General features: G+C 27.4%; 1 protein-coding gene across 2 annotated transcripts; it reads right to left on the bottom strand.

Annotated features, from left to right (window-relative positions):
- Positions 1-880: 880 nt before the first annotated feature.
- hd (humpty dumpty) lies at positions 881-23538 on the bottom strand. 2 transcript variants are annotated; one of them, XM_075377274.1, is made up of 8 exons: positions 22993-23538; positions 20062-20323; positions 14135-14333; positions 12116-12258; positions 10434-10668; positions 5203-5353; positions 1798-2475; positions 881-1267 (listed from the first exon to the last, which is right to left on the bottom strand). In XM_075377274.1, exons 2-8 carry the CDS (start codon positions 20301-20303, stop codon positions 1029-1031), a joined length of 1887 nt encoding a protein of 628 aa, XP_075233389.1. In that variant the 5' UTR covers positions 20304-20323; positions 22993-23538; the 3' UTR covers positions 881-1028. The 2 variants fall into 2 exon arrangements, with proteins under 2 accessions (XP_075233389.1, XP_075233388.1); XM_075377273.1 differs by lacking the exon at positions 22993-23538 and adding an exon at positions 22591-22982.
- Between the last annotated feature and the right edge of the window lie 4 nt (positions 23539-23542).

Below are 23542 nucleotides of genomic sequence, written 5' to 3'. Positions count from 1 at the left end.
TAAATGAGGATATGTATGAGTGTAAGTAAAGTGTAGTCTTGTACAGTCTCAGAGATGAGTGGTTTATTGAAACCCAACCACGAAAAAACACCAGTATCCATGACCTAGTATTGAAATCCGTATAAAAATAACTGCCTTTACTAGGACTTGAACTCATCTTGTCTGAATAAAATTAAAAAATTGCAATTATCACATATCAACTGTTTTGCGCCAAATAAAAACAATCGATATCGTTATGATGGCCTATAGCAAAATATTCACAGATATTTCTTCATTTTTCTTTAATTACATCATCAAAAATCATTATTGAATGCGATTTGGCCTCATCTGGTGATATAATTTGATCGTTTTCAGTATATTCATAGTAGTCGAGTTCTGGATTTAACATCATCAATTCCAATAATGTTCTATACAGAGATTGGTAAAGATTTTGAAAAAATGTACACATTTTTAAAACGTAATCGGTTTGGTTGAATGAAACAATTAAAAATTACATTTGTTTTTCTGCAATTTGAGGAGCCACATATAATGCATGTAATAGTATTTGGTAACAATATATTCTGTTTTAAATTACCACATCTCAGTTTTGAATTTGCATTCATTATAGGGAATTTTGTTTTTTGTTGTATTTCCTTTATTATGTCTCTAATTATGAAAATATTTAAATTGAAAATTAATAAATTATTATTGATAAACTTACATCAACTCTACTAAACAGTAGGTATATAAAAACACACGCATATTTGAATACAACGTCAATTTTAAAGCAATCAGTGAAGAACTTTTCAGAGGTTTAAATTTTTTAACAAATGAACATTTACATTTTTATTTACATAGATTGATAAATAAAAAATCAAACAGTTGTAAAAAATGTATTTATTTGTAAAATGTACATTTTATATGAAAATAAATATTTTATTACACTTACAAGTTACAAGTAATGTTGGTTAATTTTCAAACTATGTTTGTAAAATGATTGATTAGTCAATAATAAAAATATAAAATAAAAAGAAATAAAAATAACTAAATTATAGCCAAGTAAATAAATTATCAGAATATTTCAGGCTGTCAAATGACTGAACTGCTTCAGGATCACCTTTACAGAAATTTTTTAATAATGATGGTGGTAAACCACAATCGCTAAGATTTACTTGTCCAAAGGCAGTTATACTGCTACTGTTACAGCTATTTACATTATTTTTTATATTAGAATTTTGATTTGATTCTGCTGTTTCTTTCTTGTCATCAGTTTTCTGAGATGAATATCCTGAAATAATACAAAATAAAAAATATTAGTTAAGAAAAAAATCAACAAACATTTCATGTATTTAATGTTCCAATAATAACACATCTACAGTAAGCATTATACAAATCAATAAAAATATACATAAAACAGATTTTATTTTAATTTAAAAAAATTTCTAACAGAATTTTCAATATCCATTTTACACTGAACTCCATATTAGATTTAAATCCATTTGGACTAAAATCCATTTTAGACATATTTTCAGACTAAACTGTTATACTAAAGTACTTCAATCTGGTTTAATGGAAATAGATAAAGGGGTTTATAGATTAGGTTAGTTTTTACGAATAAATAATCTTTGCAAAGATAATGTATTTGTAATATATTAACATCATTGCAATGTTGATTTTAATTAGTATGTGGAATTAGTGTTGTATTGGGTTTATGAGGATGAAATTGAAAAACTTTCAGATTTCTGAATTCAATTAAAATTTTTGTAGTTAAATTATATACAGTATAGTATAATAACAAGACAAGAAGTAAGTACTTACTTTTATTATGCATCAAAGTAAACGCTGAAGTCGATTCAATCGAAGCAAATGTTAATGAATATGTATTTGATGATTGTTTTAATATATTTGATAAAGAATGAACAACATGAGGTAATATAGGACCTCTTATTTCCATTGAATGGTACTGTTCTGAACCGACATTAACAATACTCTGTCTAACTTTTAAAGGGTGTAAAATCGCACCATGAAATGCTACTGGTGCTATTATCGTCGGCGGTATACCAGTTAGTGGACCAGTTGTTGCAATATTTGATTTACAGTTAATGAGAAAATTAAACAACACTTGTGCTTCAACTCCTTCAACTAAAACTAATGATTCTGGGGTTTTATCAACTTTTTTCTCTTTACCGAATTCAATTTCACTTTGTGAACTACTTATACGTTTAATTTCATCTTCATGTACTCCCATACTATGTAACCATTCTTCATCATCCTCTACTTCATCATCATCATCATCATCATCATCGTCATCATCTTTCTCTTTATTTTCATTACTACTATCCTTTTTATTTTTATTATTTAATAACTCTTCTATGGTATTTTCAGTGTTTATGAGGGTATCTGTAGCTGAATCTATCGTGTTGTAACCGGTATCAGTTTGACTTTCAAATGATCTTCTACTATTATCGTCTTTTAATGGCATGGTAAATTCAATATCTGCAACATAAAAATGTTATTAAATAGTTTTTATAATTATACTTTGAAGAATAATGAAAGAGAATGCTATAAGTAGAGGGATTATTTGACTTCCAGAAAGGGAAAGGATCTAGAGATGCCATCAAGCTACTAAAGATTGCCATCAAGCTGCTTCATAGATTTAAAGAAAGAATTTAATAATGAAATAAAAGAAAATTATGAAAGAGAATGGAAAACAGAAGATTAATTAAATTGAACAATTATTCGTGACAAACAACAACAACAATAAAGCAACAATATAACTGACTGGATGAGTCTAAATTGAAGTGATAGGCAAAAACTCTTCTACCTCTCACCAACACTGATCAACATTTACAATGAAGATATGAAAAGGATCATATTAAAAGAAAGAGAAGAGGAATAAGTATAGGAAGATGAAACATAAAATGGGTAAGGTTTGTTGATGATATGCTAATTCTAATTGATTGTGCGCACACACACACACACACACACACACACACACACACACACACACACACACACAAGATGCACACGCACTTTAAAAAAATTAAAAATATTTTGGAACTATGGTGTCAGAAGACTGGAATAAAACAATGCAAATAAACGGAAGAATAGCAACAGCAAATGAAGACTTCAGTAAGAGAGGAAATTACTATGTAAAAAAAAGTCTAAATTTAGAGTTAAGAAAGATATTAGCGAAATGCTAGTATAGGAGTGAAGCATGCATGATGAGGAAGAAGGACAGGAATTGAATTAAGGCTTTTGAGATGAGGATATAGAGGAGTGTGAAGAGAGTAAAATGGCTATATATAATGAGAAATGAGAAAGTAATGAGTAGGATTAAATAATAAAAAGGACCACTTATGTGGGAAGTACACAAAAGAAAAGAAAACCAATCAGGACATGGGGTTGGAGGAAGTGGAATCTTGATAACTGCATAAGAAGGGTCAGTAGAAACAGAAAGGAACTAAGGAAGAAGAATAATGAAGATAATAGATGATTTGAAGATTGAAAACAGCAAAAAGATGAAGAAGAATTGCTGCCAGACAGAACACCAGATGATGATAAATTATATTTTGGAATCACTATTAATTCCTTAGGGAATACACGACCTCAATGATTTAATTTTGTTTTGGATGAAATCAGTTTGATCACCCATGGAGAATCATGTAATTTAAATATGGAGTTCATATTACGGTAAACAAAAATACTATTGTTACTAGTATATAGGATACTCTCTGCAAAAATATCAATGTTAAATTGACCACACAAGTTCTATCCAAATAAAGGTATTAAATGTATATATGATCTTAGGTATTAAGAAAGATCAGTGACAAATAATAACAGAAAGAAAGACAAAAAGCCTTCTATAACCTGGAATGAGGGAATTATACTTTTTTACTGATTTTCCTTATGGAAAGAGATAACAATCGAAATCAAATGGGGAATATTATACCACTGAATTAATAAAATCTGTCAGAGGGTCAATAATAGCATGAATGATTGCTTTAAAGTACAAGACAGGAATTTCATACATACCAAATGAATTTTTATACTTTACAAAGAGGTTATGTTTTTTAAGTAAGAATCACTCTGACATAAATTTATATGTGTTTTGAGCAGTATAAGGAAGCACATTATTGTGAAACGGGATATTTTCTTAATGATAAAGCCACACTGATTGATACAGCACACCATAAATTCTTTCAGTTCACAGTATTTTCTATGCAGATGCTTCTCCACTAAGGAAACAATCAATTTTAAAATAAAAGTTTTCACTACACAGTTATTAACCAAAAATAAAAATACTGATTCATTATTAAAGCTATACAAGGTGAATGCTCTTAATTAAAATGAGTCTACATTAATGTTGTTTATACTGTTGAAAAGAATTTATTCCTCTGCTGTAGACACGTTTAAGATAGAATTCTACTGAATTTCAGGAGAGTTGTTTATAGGTTTTATTAAATTTTTATATCATATTTTATTACCAGTTTTATTTTAAGTAATAAAAACCTCTTTCCTGATTTTCGTTTTTGATTTGTAATTAATTATTTTCATTCAATCTTTTTACATTGAAAATAACATTTGAATAAATTCTTTTAGCATTTTAAAAAAGTATAAAATTAAACATGCACATTTCATGAGGAAAAAATTATGCAGACCACTTCTTTGCTGAGGTCATGAGTCACAATTTCAAACACACCTCCATATCTGTGGAAACACACCTCCATGTCAGTTCCATGTCTGTGGAATTGTCTGTACCTACCGAGTTTTAGCTCAAAAAGCCAAACCAGGCACTTGAAAATATAAAATTAATTAAAATTTATTATGAGCTCATTTATTCTGAACACTTGTTAAGTCACTGAAACTGTCTCGGCTGTAATAAGCCTGGCATTGAATAACGTAACAGGTAGACAATAACTGGATTCATACACTATTAAGATAATATTGCCTTAAAATAAAATAACACTGAAAAATTATATTTTTGGTACTCTCTACCTATTTAAAATATTATCATTATGTGATAACTTAGTTTTAGAAAAGAAATTACAGATTTTTTCTTTCACAGATAATGGTATAAAATAAATCTGATACTAGATTAATGATTTTTTTTATAACAACTTTTATAACAATTTTATAACAATTTTTTTTTTTTATGATCTTAATCAATTATGATTAAGATCATACAAAACTATTTAATACAATAACTAAAACTAATTATACCTTCATCTTTAAGTATTTTACGGAAACCACTTGTTGTTGGAGTTATTAGAGCATGTATTTCACTATGTCCACTGACACCAGCAGCTCTAAATAAACACGTGAATGTATTTGCTAAAATATAAAAGTATGGACACTGTTGTGCTCGAACCAACTGTTTTAACAAATATAATTAATCAACATTTTGTAACAATGATTTTTTTATACCAAATCAGATATTATATTTTGAATTAAATCATTAAATTTTTTTATGCTAAACAATTATCAACTTTACAATTCTTCATAACAAATAAATCATAATAAACTGTTAATTTATTTTATTTTTACAACACATTCACAAGGAGTGTAACATCATGTGTAACCAACAATACAAAAAAAAAACTCTTTTAGTAATAAAATTGGTAACAATTTACTGAATAAATTTTATTCATTATAAAAAAAAAGAAATCGCAAAAGATAACATTTTGTAATTCTAAGTCTGTTTATAAAAGGTTATAATGGTGTTCATAAAAACCATTTTAAGAATTACGGGGCGGTCCCCCATATCAAAATAAAGAAAAAACTTTATATCAGTATATGTTTGGAAATGCTTAGTTTACCGGCTAACCACCATTTTGTATTTTTAAAATAAAAATGTATTTCTCAGAAATGGTTAACTGTATCAGGCTGAAATGTCATATACTGCTACGTACCGAGAGTTTTACTTGTATAAAAACAACAAACCTAATTTCTCATCCATTTTAAAATGGTAGTCATGTAAACATTTTAATTTTTAATATCTTTGCAACTGCTGATTTATATAAATGTTATGTAATTAGAAAAAAAGTTAAGCATTTTATATAAAGAAAATGACACCTTATTTATTCAAATCTTTTCATAAATAACAAGATTATGTCAAAAATTCTTGAAGTGACTCTAACTGTAGATTAAAAACACTATAATTTATTATTATAGTTGATACTGTAACATTATAGTTAATGTTATTATGTAACAGATTACAATAATTTAATAATATCGAAAATAATGCAATAAAATAAAATACTATTGAAATCATAAAAATAGTATAATAATAAATAATATTAATACTGAAAAATAATTTGCGTTACACATTATTCATTTAATGTATAGGCAATCATTAGCAAACAGTTTTTTCTCAATTAAAATTTATTTACCAACAATATATTATTATATCAGATAATAAAACGTTAATAAAAGAAACTACAACAGTTGTTGAAACAGTGGCCTGATCATGCATCCAGGCATTTTTGCATTGACTGCCGGAAAAATGCCAAGTATCTGATGAATCCTCTCAGTACCATTTAGAATTCTTGTGCGCAATTCTTCTGTGGTATTCAAAGGGGTGTTGTATACAAGTGTCTAAATGGCCCCCAAAAAAGAAAAATGTCAAGAGGATTGAAATTGAGTGACCTTGCAGGCCATATTATAGGCCTGCATATTATAATCCATCTGTTTGGATATGCTTCATTTAGGTGATCTCAAACTTATAATCTGTAATGAGCTGGAACTCCATCTAGCATGACCCACAATTTGTTTAGATGTTTAGTGGCAAATCATCGAATAAAAATGGAAGATCAGCCATCAAGAAATGTACATCATATCTTTCACCATTGAGTGTTTTAGGTAAAAAAACAGACGAATAAATGCTCATTCAGAATACCAGCCCAAACATTTACAGAAAACTGATATTTATAACTGTTCCCTGAATTGGCATGAGGGTTTTCAATTGACCACATCTGCATGTTGTGGATATTAGGAATGGTTGATCTTGTAAATTTGCCTTCATAATAAAGAAAATATCATTCAAAAAATCTGGATTAGTACATTTTAAGATGAACCATTGGCATAGTCAAACATGGTGAGTATAATCTCAAAATAAAACACCTTGTACTCGCTAAGGGTGATAGGCATAGAGTTGCTGCAAATATAAAACTTTCCAAACTGTTGCATTACTAACGTCGAACCCCAAGGCCAGTTCTCTAGTATTTTTTCCAGGATAGTTAGATATTTCATCTAACACACTCTTTGAATTAGAGTGTCCTTATTGAACAAGTGTCCTTATTGAACATGGTCATTCTGATTTACCATATATTTCAGGTTTTAAGCTTCTTGTGTGTCTGAACTGTCTATGAATGGATGAAGACATTGTGTAAGAATGTAACACTTGATTGGAAAAGTGTTCCTGATATAGCCATCTTGCCTCCAGGGTATTGCAATATGTGAGACCACACATTAAGTGCAAATCAGCCATTTCTAAGTTAGTCTAAATATGATACACATTACCTGCCATGGTGAATAAAATAACGGTAAAAAATAAAATAAAAAAATAATTAACTTGTACAGCAAAATGTATTTACACTGATCAATGTATTCACTTTGTAATAGCAAAAGACAAACTGGATATTAGTTTTTATTTATATTTACAATAATGAACTTGTTAATTACAACATCTGTTTTAATGAAAAGTAATTTTCAATATTTATATTATTTATTATTATAATATTTTCATGATTGCAATGTTTTATTTTATTGTAATATTTTCAATATTATTAAACTATTACAATTTGCTACATGATAACATTAATAAAATTATTAACCGAGGAAGATATTAAATTCTTTTTTTATTTTCAATGTTTTTACTTTTCTAGTCATAATTATACTGAGTAGCTGTACAGTATGCTATATAAGGGAAAGTACTGTTAAAATTTTGCATGTCTTGAGTTTTTGCAGAGTTTGATGTTTCTATAACCAAAAAACAAATCTTTGGTAATGAAAAATTCCAGAAGGAATTTCCAGAAGTAATGTGTGTGTGTACTTGCACACATACATCTCATTTTTGCTTGATACCTCCACACTGAACAGAACCCATTTTGAAAACAATTTCAGTATAAGGGGCACTTATGACATTTAATTCTGTTCAAGGAAGCAAGGCAATACGGATTTCACAGATTCATATCTTAAATTTTACTCAAAGGCTAAGCAATTTTTTTTAAATAAAAAAATGCCCCTTAGATAGCTAAGATACTTTCCAATGATATTTGATCTTATTTAAATTCCCATAAAGAGAGAGTGTGACAGCAAAAACCACACCTTTTTTACAATTTCTAGACTTAAAACCACATACTTGTACCAATCAGATAATTTCAGAATGGCAATTAGCAAATTTTTCCTAACAAATTTCATTCACTGGTGAGAGATAATAAGTCTAATGTAATTTTTTTGTTATATTTCATCCCATATCATTTTGCTTGATATCTCATAAATAGATTAACTGATTTTTACAAAATTTTGTACAATGATTTCTGAATATAGGTCATTGATACCATTTAATTTTCATTACATTTGGTCAAGAGGTAGTAGAGAGATATGGCCACTATTGGATCCATATCTCAAAATGTTATTTATAGAGTAGAATAATCTATTACAAAGTTACAAGTGTATATTCAATAAATCTCTTAAAAGACTTATGCACTTTGGGCTCATATTATGTCACTTTCATGTGTCATTAAAAATTCCTTACTCACTGTCTAGATTTTGTACATATTTAAAAGTGTATGTGATTTTATTTTTAAGTCTGTAAGTTAAGAGGGTGAGATAGTCATACAAATGTAATGTATCTCAATTTCTCAATCGACCATTCAAAGAATTTGAAAAAGAATATTGTAAAAACATTTAAAACCTAAATCTGGATGAAAGAAAAATTATCAACTCTGTTAAAATGAACACGATTACAGTGAAGTGTATATGAACAAGCTTCTTTGTCATTAGCTACAGAAACAAGTAAAATTTTAGGAAATAAAAAAACAAGAAACAGTCAATCAATAGATTGTAAATAAGCCTAAAAACTTCATCAACAGGATTATATATCAAATGTGCATTTCAAATGAAAATAAAAAAGTGTTTTAAAAAAATCATAAAAAAATCATGTGTAAAAAAATCAAAATTATTATATACAGTTAATAATAATAATACACCACTGGAGAAACCCAATAACATTTTTCAACAGGGTCAAACCAAAACCAAATAGTGAAGTCAGTAGTGAATTGGGTCAATGGTCAGTTATTTAGTATTTTTTTTTTCACTTTTACATCATCTGCATCAAAAAATTGTGACTGGAAAGAACCTCTTCGTATGTAAAACAGAATTTAAATTATTTGACAGGAAGTCTAAGTTGTAAGGGGATGATCCATTTTTACTTCCTTGTACAAAGTAAAGAAACCATTGTGATTGTAAAAAATTTCAGTTTCCAGATTTCAACGGAAATATCCATTTTAACCATCCCTGAAACCATTTTGACTAGTTTCAGTATGACGTTTGTAAGTACATACATATCTGCGTATGCATGTATCTCGCATAACTCAAAAACAATTAGCTGTAGGATGTTGAAATTTTGGATTTAGGACTGTTATAACAACTAGTTGTGCCCCTCCCCTTTTGATTGCAGTTGATTGAACCAAAAGTGTCCAAAAAAGCGCAAAATCCAAAACAAAACTGGATTTTGAACTTTTTCTTAACTGCAGTAATAAGCCCTCATTGAGAGATTTTCAACTACATATCATAAGTGGTACTTATTTTTATTTGTTCCAGAGTTATAGCCAGATGAAATTTTAATTAATAAAATATTTGGATCTTATAAGGGGAAGGCACATCAGTTCAAATCGGACTTCATCTGCTTTTTTTTTTAAATGAGTTGTTGAATTTGAAGAGCAGAGTGACAGTGTTATCAGTGCATGAAATCAGCATCCTACATGACCATAATTTCCAATAATTCAAATAGTCTGATTCAATTTCACAAAGAATACATTAAGAAATTACAAGAAAGTTCAAAGCAAGGTGCAAAACTGAGTGAATTATTTTTTCTTTCAAAATTCTGTGTCAACTGCATACATCAATTACCGATAATTAGAAACTACCATTAGAATGAAATCATATACATTATCATGACCTTATACAAGTAGCTGACTAATTTTCATTCTCATAGCATTTTGATCATTTACTTCAACACCTGTCAATAACTAATAAGCAGTTTCACATTTCTTGCTTTAAAAAAAAAAGTTATAGACTTTCACAATCAGTAGACTCTCTGATTTCAACATTATAAACCCAGAGAATATGATGTAAAGATGACTCTTTGTTTTCTAAAATACAAGGGAAGAAATTGGTATGCTTCTCAACATCTAAACAAAGCATTTATTATTTTTTAAATGCTTTCTTACCTGAAATGCAGAACGAAAACTTTCAGTCCATGCTGTATGCATAGAATCGCGAATATTTTGCACAGCGAATGTAGAAGCTGCATTATTTTGTTTATGCACATGACGTGGATACAGTTCAACCCATGGCAGTACAGGATGCTGCCAAACAAGGCAACATTGATGAAATTGAGCATTAGCACTCGTATCTAATGAATAATTTTCATTATTTGAAGTAGTATCCAAACACCTCACAAAACTGTAATTAAAATTTTTAATAAAAAAACAATAATAAAATTCTTTTACAATAAAAAAAATGTTCACAATAAACATTACTTAATGACTAACTTTTACTCATTTCCAGTAATTATAACTCTTATTACACTGTAAGACTTCTACTACATTCAGGTTTAAATTTCAGGTTTTACAAGAAGTGGTTCAACTTCACCCAATAGACTCCTAAGCCAGTGTTTTATTTTATCTTCAACCCCTTTTTAAAAATTTATTGTTAAAAATATTGAAAATAAATATTTTAAACAACAACAAATTTTACAGAATAATCACATTAGTGGAAAAATGGAAATATTTTCAACAGCAGTACATTTTGCTGAAATGAAACGATTTTCTTTATAGGAGTATCTTTGAAGATGGGAAGAAAGAAAGACTATCTAAGCAAATTTAGTAATAGCAACCTCAAATAATGGAGTAGAAGAAGACCCAGAACATTATGGAGTGTTTTTGTTAGAAAGGCTGAGGATAAATTGAATTTGAATAAGAAACTGTTTCCAATAACAAGGCTTGGAGAAAACAATGTGGAAAATGGCTGAGACAGCTGTAGCACTTAGTACATCCTCCATTAAGTAAATATTTTTTTTTAAATGTTCAACACTTGAAATAAATATACCTGATTTGCTCAAGGTACAACACAATTTTCAGTTTATTTAAAATTTTATTGTTAAAATTAAATAAGTGAAATTATTTATTTCCTTTTCTTTAACATTACTGCTATAATAATCCTTTCATAATAGAAACACATTCTATAGTTTATAACTTTACATTAATCCAAATCCCAGTACAGTTTTATAATTCTATTTTTCTCAGATAATAATGATACTTAGCTCCACTATATAGTTGTTCCTAAATCTATGAAGCAAGTCATAAAAGTGGAGATGTTGATTTTGGGATTGAATTTCATCTGCATTTCAATGAATATATATTTTGACTTTTAATAATACATTTTACTCAAGGTAGAAGGCAACAGGAAATCACTTCACACCTCACTGTTCCTTGGACATCTGTTACAAGTTGATTCCATTTCTTGAGAATGGTTCTTCCATTTTTAAAAATGACAATTTTTATATGTAAAAAAATACAATTACATGAAGTCTTAATATATGTTCCAACACATTCTTACTAAGAATAAACAAACAGGGAATAGAATTTGTCCCAAATTATCAGACTAGTAGATCCAATACTTTGCAGACTTGCTTTTTTACAGACTAGTAGATCTCAATAAAGCAATTCTAAGTCAGGATAAAAAATGACAAGGTTTTATTTAAGTGAACTTTTAATATCAACTTGTATCAGTAATCATTAAAATTATCATTATAGAAAAACCAAAGTCTCTGGGAAGGTAATTTTTTGTTACACATTTAAAACTTGTGATGATATTTTACACCATCTGTAAAATAATATTTTATACATACGCCGTAGTCCCAGAAGCTTCTTCACATGTTTTCAGTTTTGAATTCCAAGCGAAAGGTTTAAGTGACATAAACCGCATTCTTGTCCTTAATCTCCAATCAACAGGAATATCTTTAGATCCCTTTACTTTATCATCAGATTCTTCCTATAATATAGTGAAATTAAAATTAAAAAATAATTATAATAATACTTATGGAAACAAATAATTTTAAAATTAAAAAGTATACATATTAATAAATTAGCCGGCCCAGGCAGACCAGAAATCAAGTAAGGGGCTCCTCAGAGCCTCCTGGGGCCACAGAGCTCACTTCACTTGCCGTTCCCATGTTGGAGAGAAACAGCACCTTGGACGCTGTCAGAGCTCACTTCGGTTGTTGCCATTCCATCTACCCAGAGGGCTTTATCCCTGGACCCCTGGTTGGTTCTTTGAAATTTTTGAGATGAAATATATCTAAAAACCTTCTCAGTTATGACAAGAAACATGGGTAAAAATCTGGTTGCGATTGATCAAGTAGTTTTTTTCTATATCCCAAACAAACAAAAACCCACTTCTTCTTTATATAATAGAATAGATTGCATTATGCAGTTTTACTCCTTAATGATTTATGTTAGAGTGCAAACAATTTTCAAGAAAGTACAGACCTGCTATATGTGACTTCTTTTTGATTAGTGTTACTCTTTTACATTCCATAATAGTTTGTTGTGGTTATGGTATTATATAGTTTGCACATTATATTTTGTGATTAATCAGTTTAGCTACATCTACACATGTTTTTCTTTTATATTACTGTTTTGCAATGTTATAACATGCTAATTGTTTTATTAAAGGAACTTACTGTCAAATGTTTATTTATAAGAATATGCCAGTAATAAATAGTATACTGTGTCAATTAATGGAATAATGTATAGACATGCAAGATTTTTTAATAAAACCAAAATAACTAAATTATAAGTAAATAAATTATAAAGCATTAAAATTAAATATAGAACATTGAAAAATTGTTGATACATTAATGAATACACTGACATTGCAATCATGACCTGTAAGAATCTAGGAACTTCATCAATTGAATATTACAATTGAGCAAATAATTTATACATCAATACCAAGGTATTGGTGTGTATACCTTGGTTATATTACTAGTAAATACAAGTCTACTAGGAATAAATACCAATAAAACCATAATTTGTTTTTGAAACATCAGTTGGTTTTGATAGGTTTGTTTGATACTACTCTCCATTTTATTTATTTATTTTTTTTTTTTTGTTCTTAACCTCAACAAAATTACTGCATCTTACACTTTCAATTGATTAATATATTTTATAATCTTTCTCTTCATCAACAGTTTTTTCTATGTATCTCTATTATGAAATTAATTATAGCTAGATGTCAGGAACAAAATTCTTTTTCTGTTTTATTTATTTTATCTAATTTTTTCTTTCTCCAACTAACTTTCAACACCTTCATGCAATACACATTTCATAAGATTCTATTCATTACCTTTTTTTTTTTTGCTTCTACCCATGTTTCATTTCATTAAATCACTATATTCCACACAAATAAATTCAAAAATATTTTTCTTATTCTTAGCTCTATATTTGAAACTACCAAACATCTTTTTTGCATAAAAGCTCTCCTTGCTTATTCCAGTTAACATTTAGATTTTTTACTTAGTTTGTATATCCTTTGTAATTTCACAACGTAACTAATAAAAAAATCCTTCCACATCTGGTAAATTATTAAACGCTTAAAAGTGCTTCACTTACTTATTTCACTAACAAGACTGTTAGTTTGCTAATTTTTAAAAGAATGCTTGTATCACAATTAAAAAGTTTCTTCAGTTATATGTTGATAAAATATAATGAAATGATCAAAATTTTAAAATTAGCTAAAATAAAATACTTAGTCAAATAACAATTTTTTATTAAAAGAATAAACCAACAAATTATTTTCAGAAAAAATAACCTAAGAAAGTAAATATTTTGAAAATAACTGCTTTTTGTAAAATTTAAATACAAACCTTTACATTATCAACACTTCCTGAGGGCTTATTAAAAATATTTTTAAATGTCATCAATTTAACATTATTACTCTTTTCTTGTGAATTACTTTCATTGTACCTTAAAAATTTAAACACCGATGAATTATTTGTCTCATCTTCGTCAATGAATGGTTTTACTCTTTTAATTGCACTACTTTCTTCCGTCACATCAGATTTTCTGAAATTGAAATTAACATTTTAAATAAATAAGATTTTCAACCTTGTTCTTTTAACCATCATTCGTTTATAAACAAAGAAAGTTATTATTTGACAAGAATATTATTATTCTTGTTAAATAAGATAAACCTAATAATGAGAAAATATGGTTTACTATATATATATATACTTCAACCTTGTTCTTTTCATCCTCATTTGTTTTTAAACCTGATTCATATGGCTACAATCATAGTATGTAGAGACATACTGTGTGTATAAGAGGCATAATGTTTTATCTGATAAGTATGTCAAGCTTTGGGTACAGCAAATTATGTGAAAATTTTCTGCAATAAGTCCATAGATAAAAAGCCCCTGCAACAGCACACAAACATCAAGGATGAAGAAACTCTACAGGTTCCTCATATCTTTCCCACACAGCACACAACCAGAGGAGAAAGGTATAAAGCAAAAGGAAAGAGATGATTTTACAGAGGGACAATGAGATGAGATGAACAAGCCAATCTAAATGATGAGTCTTTAATAGCCAATTACTATGCACTGACCAGCTTAAATATACACTTAAACAAACTATTAACCTTCAAGATACCAAACAGCCTCCACAGGAAGACCCAGATTTCATTAAGAAAAATCCTCTCCCGTCCCCAGAATTGAGTGGCATATGGAAGCATTTGATTGAATCGTAAACTGTTTTGCATGATAAACTAAGCAACTCATTCAAAAAAAAAAAAAAACAAGAAAGAAAAAGTAATCAGTTAAAGTTGATAACAAGCAACAATAAGAGTACAACCATGGAGACTGCCAGTACAGATGTTACTGAGAAGTTATCCTTTTCTATTTGTTTGTTTATTTCTAAAGCATAACAGGATTTATCATGAATTTTTCTTGTTATCAATATCCCACTATTTGTAGAGAATAATTGCCATGTAGTTTCATATTTTTTTATTTTTAACAGTAAAATATAATTCAAAATCTAACATAAAAGTTATAATTTTTGGGCCAGCATAACCCAAAGCAAACAAACCTGTTAATATTTTTCAAATGGTTCACTTTATCTGAGCCTTTTGAATGCTTTATTTTAAATTATATAGTTAAGTATCACTAATTTTTAGTTAATGGGGACCATGGGTCCCTCAGATAAATAAAAATTCGGATTACTGTAAAATAATAAAGGTAAATCTAGGTATAGTAATAAGAAATATCTTGAGCATATAATTTTTTACACAATTGCTTTTCCAGTCATCATAATAACCGCTCTTACTCCAAGATTATGGATATCAGCAAGACTCTCACCTTCATTGATATAAATAAAAGCTTCTAATTTAACAAACAGTTATTGATAAGTATATGTATTTCTATTTAAGTTGATACATTACTGTAACCATTTTTTTTTTTTTGAACCCAGGACCTCTGGATGAAAGGCCAAGATGTTATCACTCGCTTATACACTACTCTATAAAATCAGATTTAAAAACAGATTAGTATTTTATCAACTGAAAATAAAAAGTCCTTAAAGTAGCATTAGGTTACTTTTGTACTTTTTTGGTACAACAAATACCAAATAGAGATATATACAACATATAAAAATTACTGTACTAGCATGATACAGTAGAATATTTTGAAATTTGAAAATTTATTTGCAATACAAAAAAATTGAATATGCATAACAATGGATAAATTGTTTTATTTAAAATATAAAAACCATCACTATCTCATCCATTGATTAACAGATTTGTACTTATGGGCCGGCTTTGAAGATGTTGCTACTCCTAGGCACTATTTTAAAGTCTGCCTCCCAACTCTATATACCTACATCCTATTACCCTCTTTGAACACTAGACTGAAATTGTACTCTTTTTCTCCCTGTGTATTGACATTGCACATTACTCTAAAATTCTAAAATGTACCAGTACTACAGTTACATTCATTTATGAATTAAAACATTTCCATTTAAAATTATTTCTGGATAGCTTAGAAATGGTATTTAAATACAGTGAAACTATTTATTAAGCAGCACATTAGATTAATCTCAAATGATGTTAGCAAGTAAGACTTGACAAGTCTGTATGTTCTCCATTCAATGAGCCCTTAAGTTTTTTTTAATTCAAGATACTTGAAAATGTTCAAAATGTTAAAATATTTTGAATTTGAAAAGTAAAAATATATGTGGTATCATTTTACTAGATCTTCTGTACATTTCCGGCATACACATGGTAATTTCTGATAAAGTATGTATACTATCAAACTAGTTGAATTGTTCCTCTACTGTCTTAATTATCCTAACACGATATTTTATGATCTGTGATAATAAAATTTCATCTCGTGCTACCCCCAGACACATGCTTAGATATAAAGCTAATCAAGACTGCCCTAACAGAAAATATTTTATGTAGCTGGAGGTTTATAACCCGAATTCTTATTTATTATATATTTTAAATATATCCTGTCATTAAAGAAGAGACCAGCCTGAATGTCAATACAGTACTAGAATATGAATAATTCATTTTCATATAGTAGCATTTTTTTTTAATCCATTCTTATTGTCTGTAGAGTAATGAATGTATTGTTTTATTTTACATGATTATAACACATTGTAATATGAATTTTTAATTTGATTTTGACTTAACTTTATTTTGAATTCTACTTGTATTCAGATTACTGGAAACTCAATTCATAAAAATTTGGCTTCATACGATCCAAAAAAGATTAAAAATAAATAACATTACAGTAATACATTACTTTACTATACAACATTACTGGTGAGCTGACTTCAGATAAAATTCAAGAGATTGAACAATTGTCTAGTAGTGAACTCGTCACCACAAATCAGCTGATTTCTAAGTCGAGAATTCTAAGGTTCAAATCCTAGTAAAGGCAGTTACTTTTAGATGGATTTTTAATACTACATCATGAATACTGGTATTCTTTGGTGGTTGGGTTTCAATTAACCACACATCTCAGGAATGGTCAACCTGAGACTGTACAAGACTACACTTAATTTACATTTATACATATCATCTTCTGAAGTAATACCTTACGTGGTTTCAGAGGCTACATAGAAAAGAAAAAGGTGGGATGAGACAGAGGGTGAGCATTAAACACATGATCTCTTTCCAAATGTTACTGGTTTGCAGGACGCCTCTTGGGTACACCCTAATAAATATGTGATGCAATTTCCTTCCGGCCATGGCGCTTTCAGGAACAGACTCCAGAAATTTGACCTAGTTGATTCTGGCATCTGTCCTCAGTGTGAACAACTGGATGATGTTTACCTTATGAATGTTCAAAGTATGAGCTGATGTGTACGGAGACCATCAGTCAGCTTGATCTCAGATCGGTATTGGATCTCCGTGTAAAATGGAGAAGCTGGGCCAAATGGGCAATTTTTTTCTCTTTTTACATTTACACATTAAAAATAAAATATTATATATTAAAATTTATAGAACAAATATTTGCTCAGTCAATAAGATTTTTTATTAAATTTAAAATATTAATTAAACATTTTTTTTAACATGTTATCTGTATTATCTGTACATTAATACAGTTCTGTACTGATTAATTGATTTACTAATATTCTTATCAATATATTACCGGTTTAAATAATATTTATAAGAATATCCCCATCAAACTCTGTCTGCAGATTCATGAGGCTGAATTTACATTTATATTTATGTATATATATAAGATTTTTCTAACATTTCTAATTTTTTATTATTATTTACGTGTTCAATATTTACTTTTTCAATTATTTTTAAATTACTTTCCAACTAGTTACATTGTGTTTGTTAATTAATAAATGGTCTGCTACATTTGAGAAACCTATTTTGTTATTTTTAAATGATCTGAAACGTTGATTAAATCTATCTTTAAAAGACCTATTTGTTTTTCCAATATATATTTTTTTCACAATTATTGCATTTTATTTTATAAATACCAGAAGAATCATATTTATTTTTTACATATAATCTACTACGGTACTTTTCTTTATAATATTTATTTAATATTATAATATTTATTATTATTATTATAATATTTTAAATGTTTTATTATATGATTATCAGATTTATATTTATTATGCTTTAATCAAGTTTTCTATAATTTTATTTGTGTAGGAGTAATTTATTACATAAATATTTTACATTGTTTTCACTTTCATTTATGGGTTTTAATGTAGTAATGTTTATTTTATTAAAGTATTTGGAATTATATTTAATTATCGACAATGAAGTATCATATCCATTTTTTATGGCTATATTCTTTATATTATTTATTTAGTTATACAATTCTTGTTTATTATTTGTGTATTTTATTGCTCTATTTATCATGTTTTTAAAAATATTAATTTTTTGAGACCAAGGATGGTTGGAATTTTTGTTTTTAATAATTTCATTTGAGGGAGGTTTTTATCTACTCCAATATATTTATTTTCATTTATTTTAATATTTACGTCTAAATATTTTATTTTCCTGTTATGTCCTATGTTTCATGATAAGAATTTAATTTATTTAAAATTATTTCATGTTCGTTATTTGCACTTTGTTCATATAAGACTAAAATATCATCTACATATCTAACCCATAATAAAAGTTTATGCACATGATTTATACTATAGACTACATTACTTTCAAATTCTTGTAGATAAATTTCTGACATTTCCACAGAAAAATCGACATACCACATTAACGGAAAACACATAGGTACAGTGTTTTCTAATGTATAACAGGTACTATTTTAAATCAAAATAATTTTGTTTACAAATATTTCTAATTATTATTATAATATTTTTTTATAAATTTTTGTCCTCACTATATTTATTAATTTGTTTTGTATTAATGAAATTGATACATCGAATCTTATCATTCTTGTTTTATTATTAATATTTTATTCATCAATCAACTCATACCCATTTTTTATATTGTACTTGTATTCCAAATTAAATTTTGATCTAATTATTTTATCAATAATTTTAGTAATTATATAACTGGGAGCTGTTTTTAAATTGATTAATTGTCTCATAGGGATACTTTCCTTATGCAACTTAGGAAGACCTTAAGTTTTAGGGTATAAGGTTTATATGAGTATAATCTACTACAGTACTTTTCTTTATAACTATAATTAAATATTTCTTTGTATTAAACTATGAATTCTTTCATAATTCTTAGAAATTTTTTGGTAGGGTCATTGATTTTTGAAAAATCATTTTTATTTATGTATTCATTTATTGAATCATGATATTCATCAACAGAAATAATAACGGGAGTTCCTCTCTTATAGGGTTTTATTATTATACATTTTTTTTTTAATTTATTTTTTAGCTTATATACTTTACTCTCATTCATTATTAAGTTTTCATGATAAATAAAGTTTTTGTTATCAATTTTGTTTTTAAATTTAAATTTTATTACTTATATCAATTTTTATTTTACCTTTTTCTTCATTAGTTCAATCAATTTTAGTGATATTATATTCTGAATCTATTATTGCACTTTTAATAACTTTATCTATATTATTATCTGGTAGGTTAAATTTGTGGATGGCTGAAAAAATATTATATTATATGACTGGCTAAAATTTACATACAGAGCAGATTTGGACTACAAAAAGTTTAATTTAAATAAATAAATATATATATATATATATATAGAGAGAGAGAGAGAGAGAGATGTGTTTTTATCATTTTCAAACAAAGTAAAAACCTAAAAAATAATAGTATATTTATCCATTAGGCTTACCTGAAAGGATTTTTCCTCTTTTCACTTTCTTTTCCAATTGCTGAATCTATTGATGCATTTAACTGAGATGCTTGATTATATGGTGATTGTGTTTTACTCATACGAGCTTGGAGAGCCTTATGCTTCATACGAATTTTATGAAGTCTCATAACTTCATTAGGTCTTTTCCATTGTGGTGGTGTTTTTGGGTCTAATTGATTTGTTTTACACTGTTCTCGTTTAGGTGATAATAAATTAGACATTTTTATTTTACTTTATTTTTCTAAAATTTATTAAAAAAAAAAACAAATTAAAAAAAAGGAAAAATATGATATTTCAATAAAATTAATTTTAAAACTTTTTAGTGTCTCACATAAGTACAGCATGTTAGATAAGATTGAATTTACTAACATCAATAAAATTGTGGATAATGTAAGATGTAAATGCTAACAATATTTTGGTAAAAACAAGACTTATTCAAAATAAATAAATCAGAAAAATGCCTAATAAGCCATAATTACTGTTATTGACTACATAAGGCAAAAAAAATTAAGCCTAATAAAACATTACACTTGCATTTTTAAATCACCATAGGAACTCTCAGCTTTAAATTAAACTTATATATATATATATATATATATATATATATCCTGAATTCCCCCCATATACATATAGATGCAGGGGAGAATGATCACTGAAAGAGGAATCGTGATCCTAAACTGTGTTAATATTGAATAGAAAACAGCTCCTATAAAAAAGGCTACAAATAAAATGTTAAATTTGAATATTTTTTATTTTAACATGTAAATCTTCTAAGAAATCACAGTATGGTAAAAACTGTATTTGTATTAATCTATAAAGTCAACAAGTTACAGACAAAAAAACAAAAGTATAAACAAACAGTAGTGAAATGATTTTACTGAACCATTGGGATTCACCTTTTTTTTAATTTTAGAAGTAAGCTATAATAAACAAGAATATTGTTAATTAGCGTACAAGTAAAAAAAATACTGAATGGAGATGTTTCTCTTAAACATTTGTAGTTAAGCATTAAATACCTTATCTCCCTGGAATTTTTTTCAGCTTAATCATTTCATCCTTATTAAGGTATACATATGTAAAGCGTATCTAAGGTCATAATACTAAGAAAAAGCTGTAATAATGAATTATATGGTAAAGTTTACCATGATATTTAAGTTTCAAACAAAATTTGCACACTTAAATTAAATATATCAAATAAAAAAAGGGAGTCAGAATTATAGATGCATTAAATAGGATGTAAATTTTATAATAAACAAACATGTTTTTAAATAAAAGCATACACTAGAAGTGTCATCTAGAACATTTTCTGTATTATCAGGTTTACTGTTCCATGTTTCATGAGATGTGTTTTCATTATTTTACTCCTGCATTTAAAAAGATAAACAAATCTCAATAATACAAAACAAATGAATGGGTAAATTTCAAGATAATCAATAGCTAAAGGCTTTTTGAAAATATCTCTTTATTACAATAAATATGAAAAACTTCTGTACGAATGAAGTACTGAAAATCAGCTTAAAAATCTCTACAAGGTTTTGCATTATAATGCATATTATTCACATTTACCCCTCTTCTAAAATTTTTCCATATATACTCAATGACATATTTAGATGGAGTAGCATACACTATGACTTTCTTATGGTAATTTATAACTACTATTCACAATGAAAGCATTTTATTCAGTTATCGTAAGTATAAAAATATAGATTACAGAGGTTTAAATGTAAAGTAAAAGACTTATGTATGAATCAGAGCATTATAATCAGTGATTAATCACAATTAATTGTCGAAATTTAATTTATAAATACCGACGTGTTAAAACAGAATGACATAATGCATGATAATGATAAAAAATAAAATACACATGGAAATATTAAACAATATACGATTACAAATACAAACATTTCATTTCTTTTTCCCAAATTTTTTTTTCTTTTTCGCTGAGTGTGAAATGCAATTTTTTAAAAAATAACAATAGTTCAAGTCATCTCCATTTAAACAACAGTGTCAAGTAAACATGTCATTTAGTAAAGTATGATGCTTGACACAATAAAGCAAAATATTAAGATTATATCAAGCCATAACAAATTAGTCTTGTGAGAAAATACTTTTACTAGTTTCAGTTTTGTAATGATTGCACATAGAAAATTCTATGGTTAGAATAGTATACTTACCTGAAATCTCTGGAATTTTTAGTTTTAATTTTTATTACATTAAAACACTAAACACTAAATGAATGCAGCAATGACAAATTTAAAATATTCATTAATTATAGGAAAGTATAAATGGAACAAATATATAATGTAAAATAGAGATACCAATGAATACACAAAGTTACTCAATGATAAAAAAACCTAATTATAGCTTTAATAAAATGGATTTGCAGAGAAAACACTAACAGAAAATGTCATTTAAAATACAAGTAAAACCTTATAATATTTTTTTTGATGCAAAGCAAATAACAATTGCAAGTTAATATGTACAGATTCCAAATAAAAAGTAACTCACCAAATCTTAAATTATATAGCAGTATTTTATTTATTTTAATTAGTTCTTGAATATATGTAATAGTTACATCATAAAACTAAATTAGATGTATCTATATCTCTGCTTGAAAAAGAAACATAAAAAATAATGATATCCACTTTCGAATTAAAGCTTGATACAATGGTTTTTTTGGGGTTTTTTTTTATAATTGAGAGTATTTACTGGATTGACGTGTTAATACATTTAGGGGTTGTGAAAGGGGTTTTCTCAATATTAAGTTTTCCAAAAAAAATGTACTCATTCACTTTTGAGTAAAATATATAGCATTACGTTGTTAACGTGTTTCAATATTTTTCAAAAATATATAATAAATTTAACATAAATAATTAAATATCGTTAAGTAAACAAACATAGTAAACATACAAGATAACCTCAAAATGTTATTTTTCACAAAAAAAAAACTACCGAAAAATTAAACTTTCTCGTACATTCACATAGTTCATTAAAGCAACCTTCTTTAATTTTATTTTTAAAAAAGTTGTAAAGATGATTTACAATAAACAAGAAGCACTCCTAAACGTTTTTGGTGTTCGACTCACAACCAACTCAACAACACGACATTCTATATATCGATAATCGTCTATATTAAAACTTTATTAGAGTATTCAAAAGTTGTTTTTAACGGAACTTCAGTGATCCCTACTTAAGTGATAGGGGACCCATATATTGGCAATGGTAAAATTTGAAGCATAAATAAGGGTAACTAAATGACTGGTAGAAGTAAATAAAATGAAACTGCTCTACCGCAGAGGTAAGCGTATGATTAGGATAAAACCATGTTTTAAACCGATGCAGTATGTGTTCTGATTTTGTATTTTAAACCCTGATCTCTATATACATTTTCTGCAACTGTCCGTAAATTTCTGCTTGTGTTGCGAAAATGACCGTTCTTTTGGTTTCTGACTTGAGTAAA

The sequence above is a fragment of the Lycorma delicatula genome, chromosome 10 (assembly GCF_047948215.1).
Source record: "Lycorma delicatula isolate Av1 chromosome 10, ASM4794821v1, whole genome shotgun sequence".
NCBI classification, from domain to species: domain Eukaryota; kingdom Metazoa; phylum Arthropoda; class Insecta; order Hemiptera; family Fulgoridae; genus Lycorma; species Lycorma delicatula.
Note: the sequence above shows the minus strand (reverse complement) of the source record. Positions and strands in the feature narration are given on the sequence as shown.

Excerpts from the sequence above, each read along its gene's own strand:
- hd (XM_075377274.1), bottom strand. The coding sequence starts at position 20,303 with ATGTCTAATTTATTATCACCTAAACGAGAACAGTGTAAAACAAATCAA. Across the intron at positions 10,669-12,115 it reads GAAGCTTCTGGGACTACGGC|TTTTGTGAGGTGTTTGGATA; the intron begins GTATGTATAAAA and ends TTTTAATTACAG. Across the intron at positions 1,268-1,797 it reads TACTTTGATGCATAATAAAA|GATATTCATCTCAGAAAACT; the intron begins GTAAGTACTTAC and ends GTATTATTTCAG.